This window comes from Cataglyphis hispanica, chromosome 3, assembly GCF_021464435.1.
Source record: "Cataglyphis hispanica isolate Lineage 1 chromosome 3, ULB_Chis1_1.0, whole genome shotgun sequence".
NCBI lineage: Eukaryota > Metazoa > Arthropoda > Insecta > Hymenoptera > Formicidae > Cataglyphis > Cataglyphis hispanica.
In genome coordinates this window covers 10,075,657-10,093,230 of record NC_065956.1, presented here as the reverse complement: position 1 = coordinate 10,093,230, position 17,574 = coordinate 10,075,657, and the positions used below count along the sequence as shown (strand labels likewise).

General features: G+C 30.1%; 1 protein-coding gene across 1 annotated transcript; it reads left to right on the top strand.

The window, feature by feature from the left end:
* The first annotated feature begins 634 nt into the window (after nt 1-634).
* On the top strand, nt 635-17,530 carry LOC126859216 (ATP-binding cassette sub-family C member Sur). Its single transcript, XM_050610243.1, has 31 exons — nt 635-862; nt 2,366-2,668; nt 5,643-5,903; nt 6,814-6,916; nt 7,877-8,104; nt 8,384-8,581; nt 8,652-8,798; nt 8,972-9,172; nt 9,357-9,494; nt 9,695-9,857; nt 10,059-10,237; nt 10,314-10,439; nt 10,617-10,854; nt 10,923-11,028; nt 11,111-11,372; nt 11,475-11,612; nt 11,820-12,062; nt 12,189-12,436; nt 12,701-12,766; nt 12,850-12,918; nt 12,994-13,088; nt 13,215-13,447; nt 13,785-14,006; nt 14,138-14,319; nt 14,687-14,858; nt 15,090-15,327; nt 15,677-15,804; nt 16,021-16,208; nt 16,331-16,434; nt 16,537-16,733; nt 17,091-17,530. Exons 2-31 carry the CDS (start codon nt 2,442-2,444, stop codon nt 17,241-17,243), a joined length of 5,253 nt encoding a protein of 1,750 aa, XP_050466200.1. The 5' UTR covers nt 635-862; nt 2,366-2,441; the 3' UTR covers nt 17,244-17,530.
* The last annotated feature ends 44 nt before the right edge of the window (nt 17,531-17,574 follow it).

Below are 17,574 nucleotides of genomic sequence, written 5' to 3'. Positions count from 1 at the left end.
CCTATATAATTTCCAAAAATTCAATTTACGACAGTACAACTAAAAAAAGACTTTTTATCAAATGATGTCTATCCATTTTTGCAAATAACGCTGCAACAAAACTAATTCAAATATTTTTTTTATACCTTTGATTTTTAGCTATTTTACTATTTATTTGCAAATCTTTTACATTCTTTTTTTAAATATATATAATGAAATTGGTATAATGAGTAAATCTAAATGCAAATTTTTATGCTAAATTGTTTATAAAATCTAAATAATTATCCTTATGATCTTTACAATTGCATACATAATATAACTTTCTATTCTATTTTATTTAGGAAACTTTTCTTTTTAATATTCAACAATATATTTTTAAGTTTTCTTTTTTCTTGCCGTTTTTAAATTCACGGTAAGAAACACGCGGAAAAAACGCTAAAGATTTATACATGAAAAAATTGTGTTTACCATTCGAATTAATTTCGCATCTATTACATTAAAATTTTAATTTAACGAAATTATATCAGTTTTTTATGTCTATGTTCTGCAGTAGCTCACAAAATTTTTTTCACCGTGTGACTCACGATGCACATGGAATTGCTATTAGAATTCTGTCCGGTTCTCATCTCAGTAGACTGTGAACCATTGGCGAGGGAAGACGTGGCTCCTGTGCCACTTGTCAGTAACGCGCACGTGGTGATCTGTGTCGGCATGCACGGCCAAAGGTGACAACAGGCTAGTATTTCAATTTTCTGCGTTTATCCGAAAAAACGAATGCATCGTAATTAAGAATCACGTTTATGTTAACTACACTTGTTATTGGGTTGTCAATATGATTGAACAAGTGAACCATGAGTAAACAGAAAGTTAATCTATCTCGTTGGTAAGTAAACCTATTGGAATATGCTTAAAGATTTAATTTACTCACAGAATTAATATGATTTTTAATTTAATATTAATTATTTAATTTAATTGAACGTGCATAATTTATATTGATCTTATTCATTTTATATCATATTTTATTGTTAGAGAATTGAAATAATTCGAGAATAATTTATCAAGTTTTTCTCATTTAATATAAATAGATTAAAGTATGAGATATAAGATTATCTTATTTAAGGAATATAAATTAAATATTGCAAAATATTCATACGATTGATGTAATTTTTTTTGGGATAAATTTTCAAAACACATCGTTTCATTAAGATTTATATGTCAGTTGAGTGTCATTGTTAAATATTCAAGTAAAAAGTAATATAATGTATATTAATTAGCAAATACATTCAAAACAATATAACGTATGCAAAATACAATTAAAATTCTAACTTGTTTTATATTCATGTCATATCAATGTTTTCATCATTGATTTTCCTCATTTTAATATCATTAATCATTGTCCAGTGCAAAGTGCGATGCACAAAAAACCCTTAAGAGAGAAATTATTTTTTCGTAGTTTTCTCCAGAATTCTTTTCAGGAATTGATCGAATATAAATAAAGTAAGATTACATTAAGAGATTTATTTGAAATTTTAATAAAACACTACGCGCATAGTATTTCAATGATAATTTCGAGTTCATCACAAAATTCTGAACTTTTCACTTTATTGATTTTAGCAATTAATTCTGGTGCATTGATTTTATGATACCATCAGCACAATGGAGATCATTGTTTGTCTAATAGTCTGTCCATATGTATATTTTACCTCGAAATTATATGCGATTTTTGTAATTCTCTCTTCTCTGGATTTTATGAAAAGTGCTGAATACAATTTTCAAACATATCTCTATATTGCAACTTCGCGTAAAACTTCATTTAATTTTATCATTTTATTGATTTTATCCTTGACCTTCTTAAATTATATCTCCAGTAACAAGGAATGAATTATGAAGTTTGGCACACACGCTCTCAAATTATTGAATGATAAATTTCAACGACGTTATTCAACGACTCGGTATATTTTTAAATATTCAAGAGAAGAAAACGTGTTAAAATGCGAAAATGAATCACATGATGCGAGGATTTTTCCGTATTTTTACGAAAAACAAATCTAATTCGTACTCTACTGTGACGTCAGTGTAAAAAAGTAATAAAAGTATAACTTGAAAATAAATGAGATCTATTATCTGATAATGTGTATGCTCTACCATACAATTTATTCCGGAAAGAGGGAGAGTCTAAATATTTGAATATTTCAGCGCGCGTAATTTATTTCAGTCTATGAATATTTGACATACTTATTCTTTTCTATAGAAATGCAAATCTGCATACATATACATACACATTTCTCATTCTTTTCACACATAATATCATACCTAATTCTGTCTCCGATATCTTTATCTGCCATTTCATCTGATTCAAATGGCACATGAATATTCGCTTTTCTAGGTGCAACTCTAATGAGTCATATAAATGATACTTTGTATTAAAATTATCGGAGATACTGCACGCATATGTGATCAAAATGGATTTTTGCAAACGCTACAAATTTCTACATATACTCCCGAGATCTGCAAAACGGATCGTTTGGTTCTGGCGTGCCGAAAACGGCACGGTGTTCCAAGTGCTGGAAAATGATTTACAATTAACGACCGAGTGTTTCGTTGAACTGATGAACATCTGCGTCACTATTTTTACAATACTCGTTGCTGCGATTTTAATTTTCAAGTACAAATGCAACGCGATCAGAAAGTAAGTTAAAGAAAAAAAAATAATGTAGCATCTGAGAGAGCCAATATTTTAACTTGTAATAAAATTATAATAATTTTGTAACTCACGAATAATCACGTTTCAAAAATCAAAGTTTATTTAATTTACTTATGGGACAATCAATTCTCACGCGATTAGTTAGACGAATATAAATGTTGCTTTATCCCAATGTGATATACTTATAGCGATCTAAAATGGGAAACGCGAGTTATCAATGTATGTATATATGTATGTACTATCTAAGAATACAAAGTTTCTCGCGTGCCAGCGTATTGTAAGAACATCCGTTACACATGTTACTTAAATAGTATGCGAGAACTTTTGGGCTTAATTGAAGCAAGTTTCAATTAGACAAAATGTTCTATTCTTGGGGATGTCCCATGATTCAAATGAAGGTTACATTCATCCCGAAGAATTTAATCTATTTGATACCATTAGATGCATAAGCCGGTAATTATATGTTATCCTCGAATCAATTATTATTATCTGGAATACAACATGCTCTTTCATCATTTTTCCGCGTTATATAATAACTATCTATAACAGATTCTGAGTAATAAATATATATATGCATTTATATATATATATATATATATATATATATATATATATATATAATAAATATTATTAATATTATAATATATATATAATTGGAAAACTAAATTTCAAAGAAACTGACACGAGAGGTTGTAAGCTTTTTTAAAACTTGTTAGTTCTTTAATTACTTATTTATTAGGCATTTATAGTGCTTAGCTTCGTTTCTCAAAAAAGCCTGTTGATTATTTTTATATGCTAAAGCTGCATGTTGTAACGTAGTTTCGCAGAAGCAACAGATTAATAAATTCTGCGGTATTTTCGCAATGACTCGATATCTTGTTTGTCAAAGTACAACATGTGAATGAATTACGTTTAATTAATCACGCGATTTTTTACTACAAAGATAAATGCTCATATATTTTCCTACGATTTTTAAAGTTTTTTCAGTGTATAAGATATTTTATAAAATATAATATTAGATATTAAATTATGTTCTATATGAGCTATTTCAATAATGTGCAAAAAAAAATTTAATATTTGAATATCAACGAAAAAAATTTATTATAATCGTGAAATATTTGAAAATTAAATAAGAAATAAAATATCTCGATTCGCACGCATAGCAAATATATAAATATTTTCTCTCCAATAAAAATTGGTGTACTTTGACTACAACTTTCATTATACCAACTATATAACGTTACATTTCAAAAAACATAAATGCGAAGCAATTATTAGAAATTTTATTAATGGATCTTTTACCCGGTAATTATTTTATATATAAGTACCACACTATATAATAATTACATACTCGTGTTCCGCGCCTATGAAATTGTTGCTGCATGCAAATGAAGCAATTCCGTTAATCGCAATTGATGTACTTCATCGACACTGCGTACGTTTTTATTATAAAGCAATTAATAAAACGGAATAGCAAAATGTGCTCGTGGAAACAGAGAAAGAAAGAAAAAAAAGAAAGTGAGAGAGAGAGATGCCTCGTATTAATTATAGGAATAATTAATAACAGGTAGTAGTTTTCTCTCCCTTTCTCTCCCTCTCTTTCTTGGGTCTTTCTCTGTCTCTTTTTCTTTTGTAAAACAAAAATACTTTATAAGTAATCGCTGATTTACATCAGCAATCATCATTCGAATAATCTTAATAATATTGATTATCAGATCCGCTTATCATAAATTAAACATAAAATAAACTTTTTTATAAACCAATACTGATGTTTTGTACCTCGTAATTGCAATAAACTTTTTTCATTTTTGTTTTTTCAAATATATTTATCTAATTAAATTAAATTAGCTAATTAGATGCATACTATTCATCATTATCATGTAATTAATAACAGGCCGCGTAAGTAGAAACTTCAATATATCATTCAATTATTTTTTTGTCGCACGATATAAATTTTCTATAAACAGCTTTTTCAAATAAAGGCAAAGATAAAAATATGAATTATATTTTTTACTTTTATTCGTTATACTTTTTTTCATAGACCTTGAAATAAACGCATATCTATTTTACGGAAACCACCCTCTGATATTTTTCAATCTCAGATTTACTTTACGCAAATATGCCGAGTACCTACAAGTGTAAAACAAGTTGATTGTAATGTCATGATCAGACTCGCGATATATCTAAAGACCCAGAAAATGGCAAGCAGAATGACTCAGAAATTATTCAAATTTGTTAAGGCGCGTATAAACCCAACTGCTTGCTCATACACTTTTACCCATCGAATATGTAATATGCTCGCATACCTGATGCGATTACAGAATGCATCCATAAAAACATACTAAGTATTTTATTTTAATTTACCCATAAACATTTTACTACTATGAATTAATATTGAATGATCTAGATCAATAATATGTAAGTAAAACTTTTTAAATATCATAATGCGTCAAAACTGAGGGAATCGTATTGTCTAAGGGAATCGGAACGATCTGGTTTGAATTCCACAGGAATACTACAATAAACATACGGAACACAAACAAACGCCAAAGCCATATGCTAGCAGATTTGTTGACATTCCGAAACATTACTTTGTATAATCAATATATTATTTAAATCTTTTTGAAATAATTTCATGCCCTGAATATCGCGATTTTTCATATTTTTGCTTGATTATTAATAAATTATTAATAAACGATTATTAATAAACAAATCGATGACGCTACATTTGATGATTTCATTCAATAATTTCATACATTTATAATCTTATCTTTTATCGATCACCGACATAAAATTATTATTCTCTATATAACATATAAAATATATTTAGTGCATTTTTACTATTAAAATGTTTCGTTACACATTCGCATGTACAATTCTATTTATATGATAAATAAATATTTGTAATAATAAATAGATGTAATTATATAGTATAATAAAATAATCTTTTTTTGCTCAGGCCTTCTAAATCGCTCCTGCCACTTCACACAAGCAGAACTTTACTTTGTATATTATTATTGTCAATTCTTTTATTGGAACTATGCGAATCCATACTAACATCGATCTCATTGTCGTCAATCTTGACGACAATTGCCATACTATTTTGTTGGATATTACATCGCGAAACCGAGATGAGGGATGGTTTTGGTACCGCCGTATCGGGTGGTGGATTTACGATAATTGGCCTTTCGCGATTGTGGAAACTCTTACACTTATGCAGGTACACTTTCTAAGTATAAGATAATTATAAGATAAAATATATGTTCATATGTCTCCATCTCTCCCTGTAATTAATATGCAATCTCGTTAAAATTTTGGTAAAAATGAAGATGACGGGAGGCATCTGTGATGACTTTGACCTTGACATATGTTGTCAAGGTCATGACTCAATATTCAAAAAGTTTTAGCCGTCAATCATTGTCCATTAAAAAGTTATTAACAAAAAAAGTTTAAAATATATCAAAATACATGCATGAACAGGAAGCATGCGCGCGCGCGCGCACACACAGGGGTTGCGAGGGGGGCCTTTGGCCTCCCTTCCGCACTCACCCCACCGGTAGGCAGGGTGGACCTCGCTTTACAACTTACAAAGTACATGTTACATTGTAAAACAAGATTGTATGTAGCACGCGCGCGCGTGCTTCCTGTCCATGCACTTTAATATATTTCAAACTTTTTTTGTTAATAACTTTTTAATGGACAATGATTGACGGCTAAAACTTCTTGAATATTGTTTAAGATCATGACCTTGACAACATATGTCAAGATCAAAGTCATCGAAGATGCCTCTTCTCATCTTCATTTTTATCAAAATTTTAAGTAGTTTTTTTTTTGTAAACTATTACTATTTATTAAATTAAAAATTTGTCAATTCTATTATTAGTTACAAAAAATATTATTATTTAACATTATATATGTTTATTAATGTTTATATAATATGCATAATATATAATGTTTATTAATAATTTTTAATTTATATATATGTACATATATATAAAATATTATTATTATTAATGACAACTTTTCTCTACATAGTTTATATTTATTTAAAAAAATGTTATATTTTAATCTTATCTATTTTTTTATGTTTATGAGATATTTTGGAAATTATTCAGAAAGAAATATTTTAGGCTTAATCTGTCCATCCAACACGTTCGTGTTGTAACAACGGGGATTACCGCTGTTTGTTGCGGATTACTCGCTATTATCGATTCTTACACCCTTTATCGTATGGTGAGTAGCTATTTGATTTTTCAATCGAAAAAATTCTTTATGATTTATAATTAATAAAATTATATTTGTAAAATTCTCTTATAATTTACACAATATAACGTAGATATGAATAGAAATTAAATTTAAATGTGCTTTGTGACTTTTTAATTATAATATAATTTCAATTAATAATATAATGATATAAATTTTCCTTCCTCATTATACATCGGTTTCATCTCAAAGATAACATTACCGCTTTTTTCGATATGATTAAAATACGTGACTCAGTTTCGGTATGAGGTTAAACCTGATCGCGTAAGATGACAACAGGCATTCACAACAAGAGTAACTTAAGCCGACAGTTAGCACAAGGAAGTTATATTCTTATCGACGGTGCCCAGTTGCTCCGGCAACTAACGTAAATGTTTGTTTTACATTTAGCGAGTTTGTTTGAATAATAATGGTTATTATCATGCACCGGTGAGACGTGCTTATCGAACGCTAATACGGTGCTTTTTGTTCAAGCGTTATGCTGGCACGTTCACAAAAATATATAAGACAAACTTTTAACAAAGATTTTGCTTATTTTAAGTCTTTATTTTAAGTCTTTATTTAAAGTCCTGAAGAAAAAAATATTCCGATTTAGAGAAACAGATATGTATGATCAAGTTATTTTCTTTATATAAGTATAGAGAGGCATTTATTCCCCCCTATTATATATCTTTTCCCATTCGTTAAATATATCTATCAAAATGCATATCCTCGGAACTTATAGTTGAAGCATGCAGATGTATTAAAAGCCTTCTCACCATTTGCGTTTACGACTTCCTCGACTCGATAAAAGCAAACTGCTAGTGGCAGTTTTACTTCTCGAATTTTCCTCTCGAAAGCCAAATGTGTAAACATCGCGTCGCTCAGATACTTCAGACGGTTTTCTCACCGTGAATACATCCGCAAGGATATTTTGGTTTTACTTGTTAGATGCAGAAGAGCAGGCGGTATACCGTTAAAAGGCTCGATAACACGCGGGGCTCCTATATGCACTCTGCCTCGCCGTTTCTCAGCAGAATCACCTTCCACTGGGTGACTGACCTGCTGTCACGCGGTTATTACGCATCACTCGAATTCCATGACCTTGGACAACTTCCGAACGAGGAGACGGCGAGGAATCAGTTCGAACATTTCCGCGAGATTTATGAAACCGAAAGGGTATATCGATTCTCTCCTTTTCAAAAAAATTTTTACAAAAAATGATTTTTTTTCAATACGTTTAGCAGAAATTATATATGTATTATTATTACATATGTAATTTTTGATTACATTACGTTTTTATATTTCACATTCATACATTTTAATATGATAATATCCATTAGACATAAATTAAATTTTTAATAATTAATAATAATTAATAAAATTATTATTTATGTGCGATTTATTTTTATATTCTGCGCGTGTATATTTATACAAGTTACATTATTAAATTCCTAGCTACGAAATCGTGGGCAGAAAGTGTCATTATGGAAATGTTTCTGGAAACGAATATGGTTGGCTTTCGCGGCGGGTGGTGCCTTAAAATTGCTAGGCGATGCTACGACTTTAGTAGGTCCTATGGCAATTTCCAAAATCATCGATTATGCGTCGGATCTTCAAAACAATACTATATTGAACGAAGATTTCTCTTGGAAGGTACCGTTACAACTCTCGATCATTTTACAGTATTAAAATACATATAGCCTAAAAGATGAACTTTATTTAGGGAGCCATGACATTTTCTCAAATTATAAAAAATGGGTATTTTTTGGGAATCTTGGTTTTTTTTGCGACCATTTTGCAAAGTACAATAAGCCAAGCTTCTACTCATCTACTCTGCGTCGAAGGAATACGTTTGCGAACAGCTCTTCAGGTAGTATATTATTACATTATACGAGAGCAGGATTATTTAGGATTATTCAAAATAAATGCAAAGCATTTAATTTAAAATTCACAGATAATTTTTTCTATACTGCTTTTTATTTGCTTGAGTTTCAAAAAATGCTGGATAAATAAAATTTAATAAAATTTTATCGAATTGTTCAGGTATTAATTTATGATAAGGCTCTTCGACTATCTTCTTGGAGTATTTCTGAGGAAGAAAAACCATCCGACAAAGAAAAAAAAGATCAACATTGTCAACATGCAGTTGACATTGGAACTTTGACAAATCTCATGTCTGAAGACGCGTATAACGTGATGAGTTTCTTTTGGATCGCTCATTATATCTGGGCCATTCCATTAAAAGTAAAGATATTTAAATACATAGAGCAACATTATTACGCAATGCATGTATTACTTGTTTCTATTATGTAACATTTCCGAAAAAAATTATTTATATTACGAAGAAATCACACAATTAACGGAGGATTATTTCTTTTATTATAGATTTTTTTTTAATTTGTATATAATATTTGTATATATTTAATAGATTGCTGTTATCATCTTCCTTCTATATTTAAAATTGGGTGTTAGTGCAATTGTGGGAGCGATTTGCTGCATATTGATCGTCACACCGATGCAACTCCTTCTCGGGAAACAAATGTCGGAAAATTCCAAGTCCATAGCAGTACGTTATTTTTTAATTTTTCAATTATCTTCTTAATTTCTTTAATTACTCCATCTCTTTTGATTCTAAATTTTTTTAATTAGCCAATAGAATAAATTCAATAATAATAAAATATATCAATTATATTAGGTTATTTAATTAATATATTAGCATAATCTCACATTTAATATTTAATAAGGATAATCACAAAATATTCTCAGGAAAGAAGTGATGCGCGACTACGTCTAGTTAATGAAATTCTTCAAGGGATGCGACTCATTAAGCTACGTGCCTGGGAAAATGTTTTCGAAGATCGTATACGCAAAACTCGAAATCAGGAATTAAAACTGCTGAATAAGGACTCTGTATATTGGGCAGTCATCAGTAATTTCTCTTACATTAAAATATCTATTATACATATTATAATAATATGTATAAGATACGGGAAAAGATGCGAACTATTGCATTTTTATACATTTCTTTATAATTTAATAATTATAACTTTAATAAGTTTTACAATTTAGTTATTTTTCTAAAATTTAATTAAAAATTGAGTAAATTAATTTATATACATTAATATCGCAGACTTTCTGACGCACGCCTCCTCCGTTCTGATGACCCTCTGCACATTCGGAATTTATTTCTTGTTGGAGGAACGAAATCTTGATGCAGGAAACGTTTTTGCCAGTCTCGCGCTCTTTTCGCAGCTGACCGTGCCGCTCTTCATCTTTCCGGCGATAGTACCGATTATCATCAACGCTTTGGTAAGGAATGACGCGTTCTTGAGATATTCCTTAAATTCAGTTTCCGTGAGACATTCTTCACGGTATCCCTTTGTAGACTTCTACAACGAGATTAGAGGAGTTTCTTTTATTGCCAGAGATCATAAATATCTTCCCCGAATCAAATGATCGTAAACCGGCCGCAGATACATTGTCATCGTCGAATTCCTATATCAATAATGATGTAAGTACTTCTTAAATAAAAAAAAAACTGATAATATTTGATTAAATTTCCTTTTATATAAAGTACGAAAAAATGGGTTTTTTAACTAAAACTGTCAAAGCGCAATTAAATTTTGGCAAAATATTATATTTTTTAATTTTATAATTCAACTCAATGCAATGTATTATTTTCTTCAAGGTCAAAGTTATTAACAGTGTGACAACTTTCGGATCGCTCGATAATATCGTGGAAGATGAAGAAAATCCGCGAGCGAATATCTTGCGCGATTTTAATTTGACAATTGACTCCTCGGTTGATACGGTATTTGAAAAAGATCCGGAAGTCCCGGAATCTGTTGTTAGAATTAGATCGTGTACTTTCGCTTGGGGAATTGATAAAAATAAGTTAACAATTAATGCTCTCAATTTCCCGCGAGGTAACTAAAATTAAAAAAAAAATCTATAATAAAGTGTTCTATTGCTCATTTCTTTCGCATTATTTTAGGACAACTGACAATAATAGTAGGAAGGATCGGAAGTGGAAAGACCTCTTTATTGTCGGCACTCTTAGGAGAGATTCAACGAATCAACGGAAACATTGAGTGGACCAAGTAATTATAACAAGAAGAAAAAAATATAAAATAATAAAGATAATATTTTATGAGCTAAAAAAATCGCATATCATCTTATCAGGAGTCTGAAGATTGCGTACGTGGCGCAACGGCCGTGGCTTCAAAACGCGACTTTGCGGGATAATATTCTCTTTGGTTCGGCGTATCGATCACGAAGATATCGTAACGTTCTGCATGCATGCGCACTTCAACCGGACGTGGATATACTTCCCGATCGGGATTTAACTAAAATAGGTGAACGGGGTATCAATTTGAGCGGTGGACAGAAGCAGAGAGTCACTATAGCTCGAGCATTTTACAGCGACGCCGATGTCATCCTCCTGGTCCGTGTTTGATCTGTACTTTATATAAATTTAATGTTAATGTATCAGTTTTTCGCGTGAAAGATTTATATGCAAAATTTTTATATTGAAAATTGCTTGCAGGACGATCCATTGTCGGCGTTAGATCAGCACGTTGGTCGGCAGATCTTTGATCACGGTGTGAGAAAACTTATGTTGAGAAATGGTCGAACTGTGATTATGGTTACTCACAGATTGGATCTTTTACAGGCTGCTCATCAGGTTTTACGATTATCATTAACAAGAATATTTTATATTAATTTAAAAAAAAGTCAAACATATTACATTGTGCACAAATAAAAATATATTTTTGTTTCAACTTTTTTTATATGCATAAAAAAAGTTATTTATGTTTATTATATCACGTAATTATTTTTATTAAACAAAAAATAAAAATGAATAAAAAGTTATATAAAAATTGATTTTAAGGTAATTGTCATGGATAACTGTCAAATCCGTGCTGTCGGAACAAAATCCAGTATCGAGAATATAGATCCTGAATTGGCAGCCGAATGGCGAATCGCGGATTCAAGGCAAGAGAATGAAAATCGTTTTCAAAAAACTGCCAAGGATAGATGGTCCTTGATTAGATTAGTCTCTAGAATTGGAATTGGTATAACAAAAAAGCACGCCAGCGACGGATCGTGGATCATTGACCGCGATGTCCATATGGTAAATAAAAAGGGCAGAATATGTGAATGAGATAATTTTAATCGGAGATTTAATGTAAAGATAGTATATTATATATACTATCTACCGCGATGATAACGTTATTTTGTTATAATACTCTTTTTTCAGAATCCTCCAGCATTTATACCTTTAAGATTGCGCCGAACAACTTTATCTGGATCGAGATATCTGAGTCACGATCTCACAGATCTTCCAGTACCAACGGAAGAATGGAACACCGCTAGAAAAAGATCAAAGACGTATCGCGATAGCGTCAGATCCACGAGTTTTCAAACGCAAAATCGACGGCCATCGCCAGTTCTTCGGCAGAGCAGCACTCCGATGATTCTCGAGAATCGAGAACACATGGCATCGAGGTATAAACTTTTCTGTTTTAAGTTATTAAGAAGAAACTTTGACTATAGCATCAGATCTTTGACTATAACATCAGATCTTTGACACAAAATTGATTTTTGTTTAGCAAAAATTTTTAGCATTATCCGTCGCAAGTTTTCAATACTTAATATTGGATTATTTTATTGTAACTATATAATAAGAAATAAGAAAAATTAGTATAAGATAGTAGATAATTATACATTCTTCACGCATTAAATAGCTTTATTTTTTGTATTTTCGTGCAGGAAAAGAAACAACACTTACGACAACGGACAACATAACAATATGCTAAAACAATTCTTCTGCACAAGGTTTCAATTTTTTTTTACACAGATTAGTTGCTATAAAAAAAATGAAAGTTGAAAAAATAAAAACATAATGATTCAAATTTTAGATATCCGGAAGAAATGACGATAGACAGAGATAAAAGTGTCTTGCGTCGGCTGATATTAAATTCTAACAAGTAATTACAGCAAGAAAAAAATTACAAGTAAATAAATAATATAAAATCAAATCATATTCTTTCACCCTTTTTCAGGATTGATCAACAACAGGAACGCGATTTTTTTCCAGTGAAACGATTTCTATCGGTAGAATCGCGAACCAGTGACGATATGGATGACATGGAAGACAGTTAATTATCAAAACTATTTAAATATAATTTTGTATAATCTTTGAATCTGTTTTCATATATGTACACAACTCCCCTTCTGTTTTTTTTTTTTAAGATATTTATTATGATTTCTGAATCTTTTTTAGCTCACCTGAACGATGAAGATGCAAATGAACAAAATGAATTTGAAATCGATGATAAAAATGGGATGGTAACTCGAATGACTTGGATAGAGTATCCAAAGTCCGGTGGCTGGATGCCAGGACTCGTTTATGTCGTAGCGGCATTGGCTTATCAAATTCTTCGCGTGTATACCGATCTCTGGTTGAGTCGATGGACAGATCAAAGCATTTATTCGTCGACGAGTGAACGTCAGGATGTAAGTAGATAGATGTAATATTGACATTACATTAATTACATAAACGACAAAAGTATTGCATTCGTATGTCATCTCAAAATTCATAATTTTTTCAAAAGAATAAAAAAATTTAATCAGCTTTCTGCATCAGAATATTTATCCATAATCAATTATATATTATATTAATATTTATCAAACATTAATAATAATTGCTATTGCAAGATAATATTGATATGTTGATGCTTGAAAATGTAGTGAAAAAATCATATTTACGATAAAATAAGAAATAACGATGAGGTATCTATTCGTGTTTCTTTTTTTTCGAGCAATTTTGAATTTCTGTTTTTTTTTTCTGCAGATGGTATCCTATTTCAAGATATACATCATCATATCCGTGGGCTCTATCCTTTTATCATTTTTGTATAATGTGGCAGGACAGTGGGCAGGTGCCAGAGCTAGACGCAAATTACACCGCGAAGCCATCGCCGGACTTCTCGGCGCGCCTATCTCATTTTTCGACTGTAATCCAATTGGAAAGATCTTGAATAGATTTAGTGCCGATATGGGTGTCATAGACAAGGTTAATATTCTGTCTCATATTTTGATAAGAATAGGATAAGAAATGACGAATGTGTCGTTAAAAATAATATGTAATAAAATTGTTTTAATTATGCAGGAATTAATTTCCATTTCTGTTTTTTTTTTTTTAAGAAATTATCTACATCGATCAAGAGATTAACATCCTTTATATTACTTTGTGGCTCGGCTATAATTGTCAATGTTATTATTTCACCGTGGTTCTTAATCGCCGCTGTACCAATCAGCTGCGCTTATTACGTATTACAAAAATTCTACAGGCGAAGCGCCAGACAATTGCAACGACTAGACGGAAGGTATTACTAATGATATTTTTTATCATGATCTTTCGTATAAACCTTGCAAAAAAATTTATACAATTTCATAAAAAAGACTATTAAAAAATTTCTTTTAATTCTCTCATCTTATTCAAAAAATTAGAAGTTTACAATGTACACAAGTGATCTACGATATTCATATAAAAACTATAAATATTTACTAACAACTAAATAATAATAACTGATAATAATTTTCCAAGTGAAAGACAATATGTATGAAACAGTATGCATTTATAAATATTTCATAAGTTTCTTTTCTCTAATTCAAAGATAGTCATTATGTTTCTTTTGTATCTTTCGCTTTCTATAAGTGGAAATACATAAATAATTATACGTATGGTTCAAGCACGAGGGGACCGGTGGCAGCGCATTTCTCAGAAACTTTGTCCGGGCTTTCAACACTGAGAGCATTCAAGCAAGAAAGCCGTTTCATGGAGGAAACAATGAGACGCCTCGACATAAACACCAATGCGTTTCTCATTCTAAACACTAGCAGCAGATGGCTCGGCATCGCATTGGTAAAAATAACGAGCAAAGTGCATTGAGTATTAAAAAATTTAGATTCAAAAACCAATTTTTAAAAATTTGACAATCGCGATTAGCGATTCAAAAATTTATATTAATATAATCTTATTTGATATAAATAATTATATGCATATATACATTATGAATCATATCAATATGTACGAAACGTCTCAAATTCCTTGATTCTAGTAATTACTTTTTCATAGTTTGATAAATAATTTTAGGATTATCTAGGCGCTGTTATTGTGATAACAGCCATTTTTGCGGCCTTACTTTCTGCAGAATTATATCCAAGCCGCGTAACACCCGCTTTAGTGGGCCTAGCAATCAATTATACTCTCTTAGTACCGATATACTTAAACTGGGTAGTCAAATTTACTGCAGAGATCGAAATGTATATGGGAAGTGTGGTCCGAATTTCCGCATACAGAAACGTGCAACCAGAAAAATATCACGAAAACGGTAATTATTTCAACTTAAAATTTTAGTAATTTATTAATACAAAATTTTTTCTTTGTTGTTATTAAATTTTTATTTTCAATAAATTTAATTTTGAAACATATATTATAAAAAAATTTTTCTTTTTTTATCAGAAAGATAGTTTTATATATTTTAATTTGAGTATTATCAAAATCTGCCATTAATGATTAATCTATGTATTATGAAAAACACGAAATATGAAGTCCTCTATTGATACTAAAAAAGTATTTTTCAAATATCTTATTTAATTATTATTTTCTTCCTATACTATGTTATTACTCATTAGCTTCCTTATCGTGTACTGGTTATATCTTTTGGGTCTTATAATTAGATTTGCGAGTAGCCGATGATTGGCCCAATAAGGGCGAAATCGTTTTTGAGAACGTCTCTCTGCGCTACGATATAGACAGAAATCCGGTGATCATAGATTTGTTTTTGACAATACCAGCCGGACAAAAGGTAATTAGATCTATAATTAATAAAATAAAAAATAAATAAATTTTATTAATATAATATAAGTAATAATTATTATATTAAATAATAATAAAATAATATCTCTCAAAATAATAATAGATAAGATAAATAAAATAAATGTTGAATTATCTTTTTTCCTTTTAATATGTAAGTAAATAAAGATATATTATAGACACACGCATGGAAAATTAATATTTGCAGTTGGGCATTTGTGGGAGAACCGGTAGCGGAAAATCATCTACCGTGATGGCTCTCTTCAAGTTAATCGAAATCAGTCAAGGACGCATTTTATTGGACGGGATTGACATCCGGCAAGTGCCTCTTCGAATATTACGATCACGGTTATCGGCCATACCACAAGATGCAATATTGTTTAGCGGCACAATTAGGTCTGTATATATAAACAGTGAAATTTCGCAAGGCTCTTGTTACGAAACACATCTAAAGTCTTTAATACTATTCGACTCATATATTTTACGATAGTTATAGTTTGATGAATTATTTCTCGTAGAGAAAATTTAGATCCATTCTCAGAACATAAAGATCAAGAAATCTGGCATGCCTTGGAACTCTCTCAAGTCAAAGATATTATAGCTTCGCATCCGGAAGGATTGAGTATGTGTAATAAATTTATATAATAAGCATAATATAAAATAAGAGATTTTAAAAATAAAAATGTGTACAAAACATGCATGTAATAGAATCTAATTTTAATAGATCTCGAGGTACGAGAAGGCGGTGAAAATTTTTCAGCCGGTCAGTTACAACTTCTTTGCATGGCACGTACGATTCTTCAGCGATCAAGTATCATTGTATTCGACGAAGCAACTAGTGCGCTCGATGTAGTTACTGAGAAATTGCTTTTAAAAGCGGCCGCTGTTGCTTTTGAGAACAAAACTGTAATCATTATCGCGGTTAGTAGATATTTTTATAAATTAAATATGTATTTTGCCAAGTAGATAATTCAACAACGACCAACATTAATTGTTTTTAAAGGTTCAATCAATCATAAAAAAATTAATGTTTATTAAATCTGCACAATTTACAAAGTTGAAACTGTCGCTTAAATTGTCATGCCAACATTTGCAGAAATTTTTTTCTTTTTTTTTTAATGTTATATATTTAACACTAATATATTAATTTTAATTCAATATATTATTATTTATAACATGTTACCTAATTATGAATAGTTTTATGTCAATGAAATTCTTACATTATCTTGAATTATAATGAGATTAGATAAAATTTTAACAAAATTAATATTTTTACAGCATCGAGCGGCGGCTTTATTAGGTTGCGACCGTATTATTGTTCTTGACGAAGGCAAAATCATCGAAGAAGGCTCACCAAATGATTTAATGCAACAAAACGGAATTTTTTCCATAATGGTTAAAACAATTGATCACAATGACGAACAAGAATGATTGTGAAAAAACCAAAAACTACGTATCAATTGACTTTACAATTGATCACAAAATTGAATAAGATAAAATTTTAAAGACTGCTTTAAAGAAGTATGTTTTTTTATTACATTATAAGAATGATACATATTTATTTTTTATACTAATATGTATGACTAATTTCCTATCCTTAAACAACATTTTATCTTTGTATCATGAATATATTTAAAATAATTTATTTGCAAATTGATTCTTTGTAAATAAAAAAAAATATATATTGTAAATATTATATATGTAATGTATATTGCAATAATGTGTGTAAAAATTAAATATTTTTATAATTTATATGTTCGTG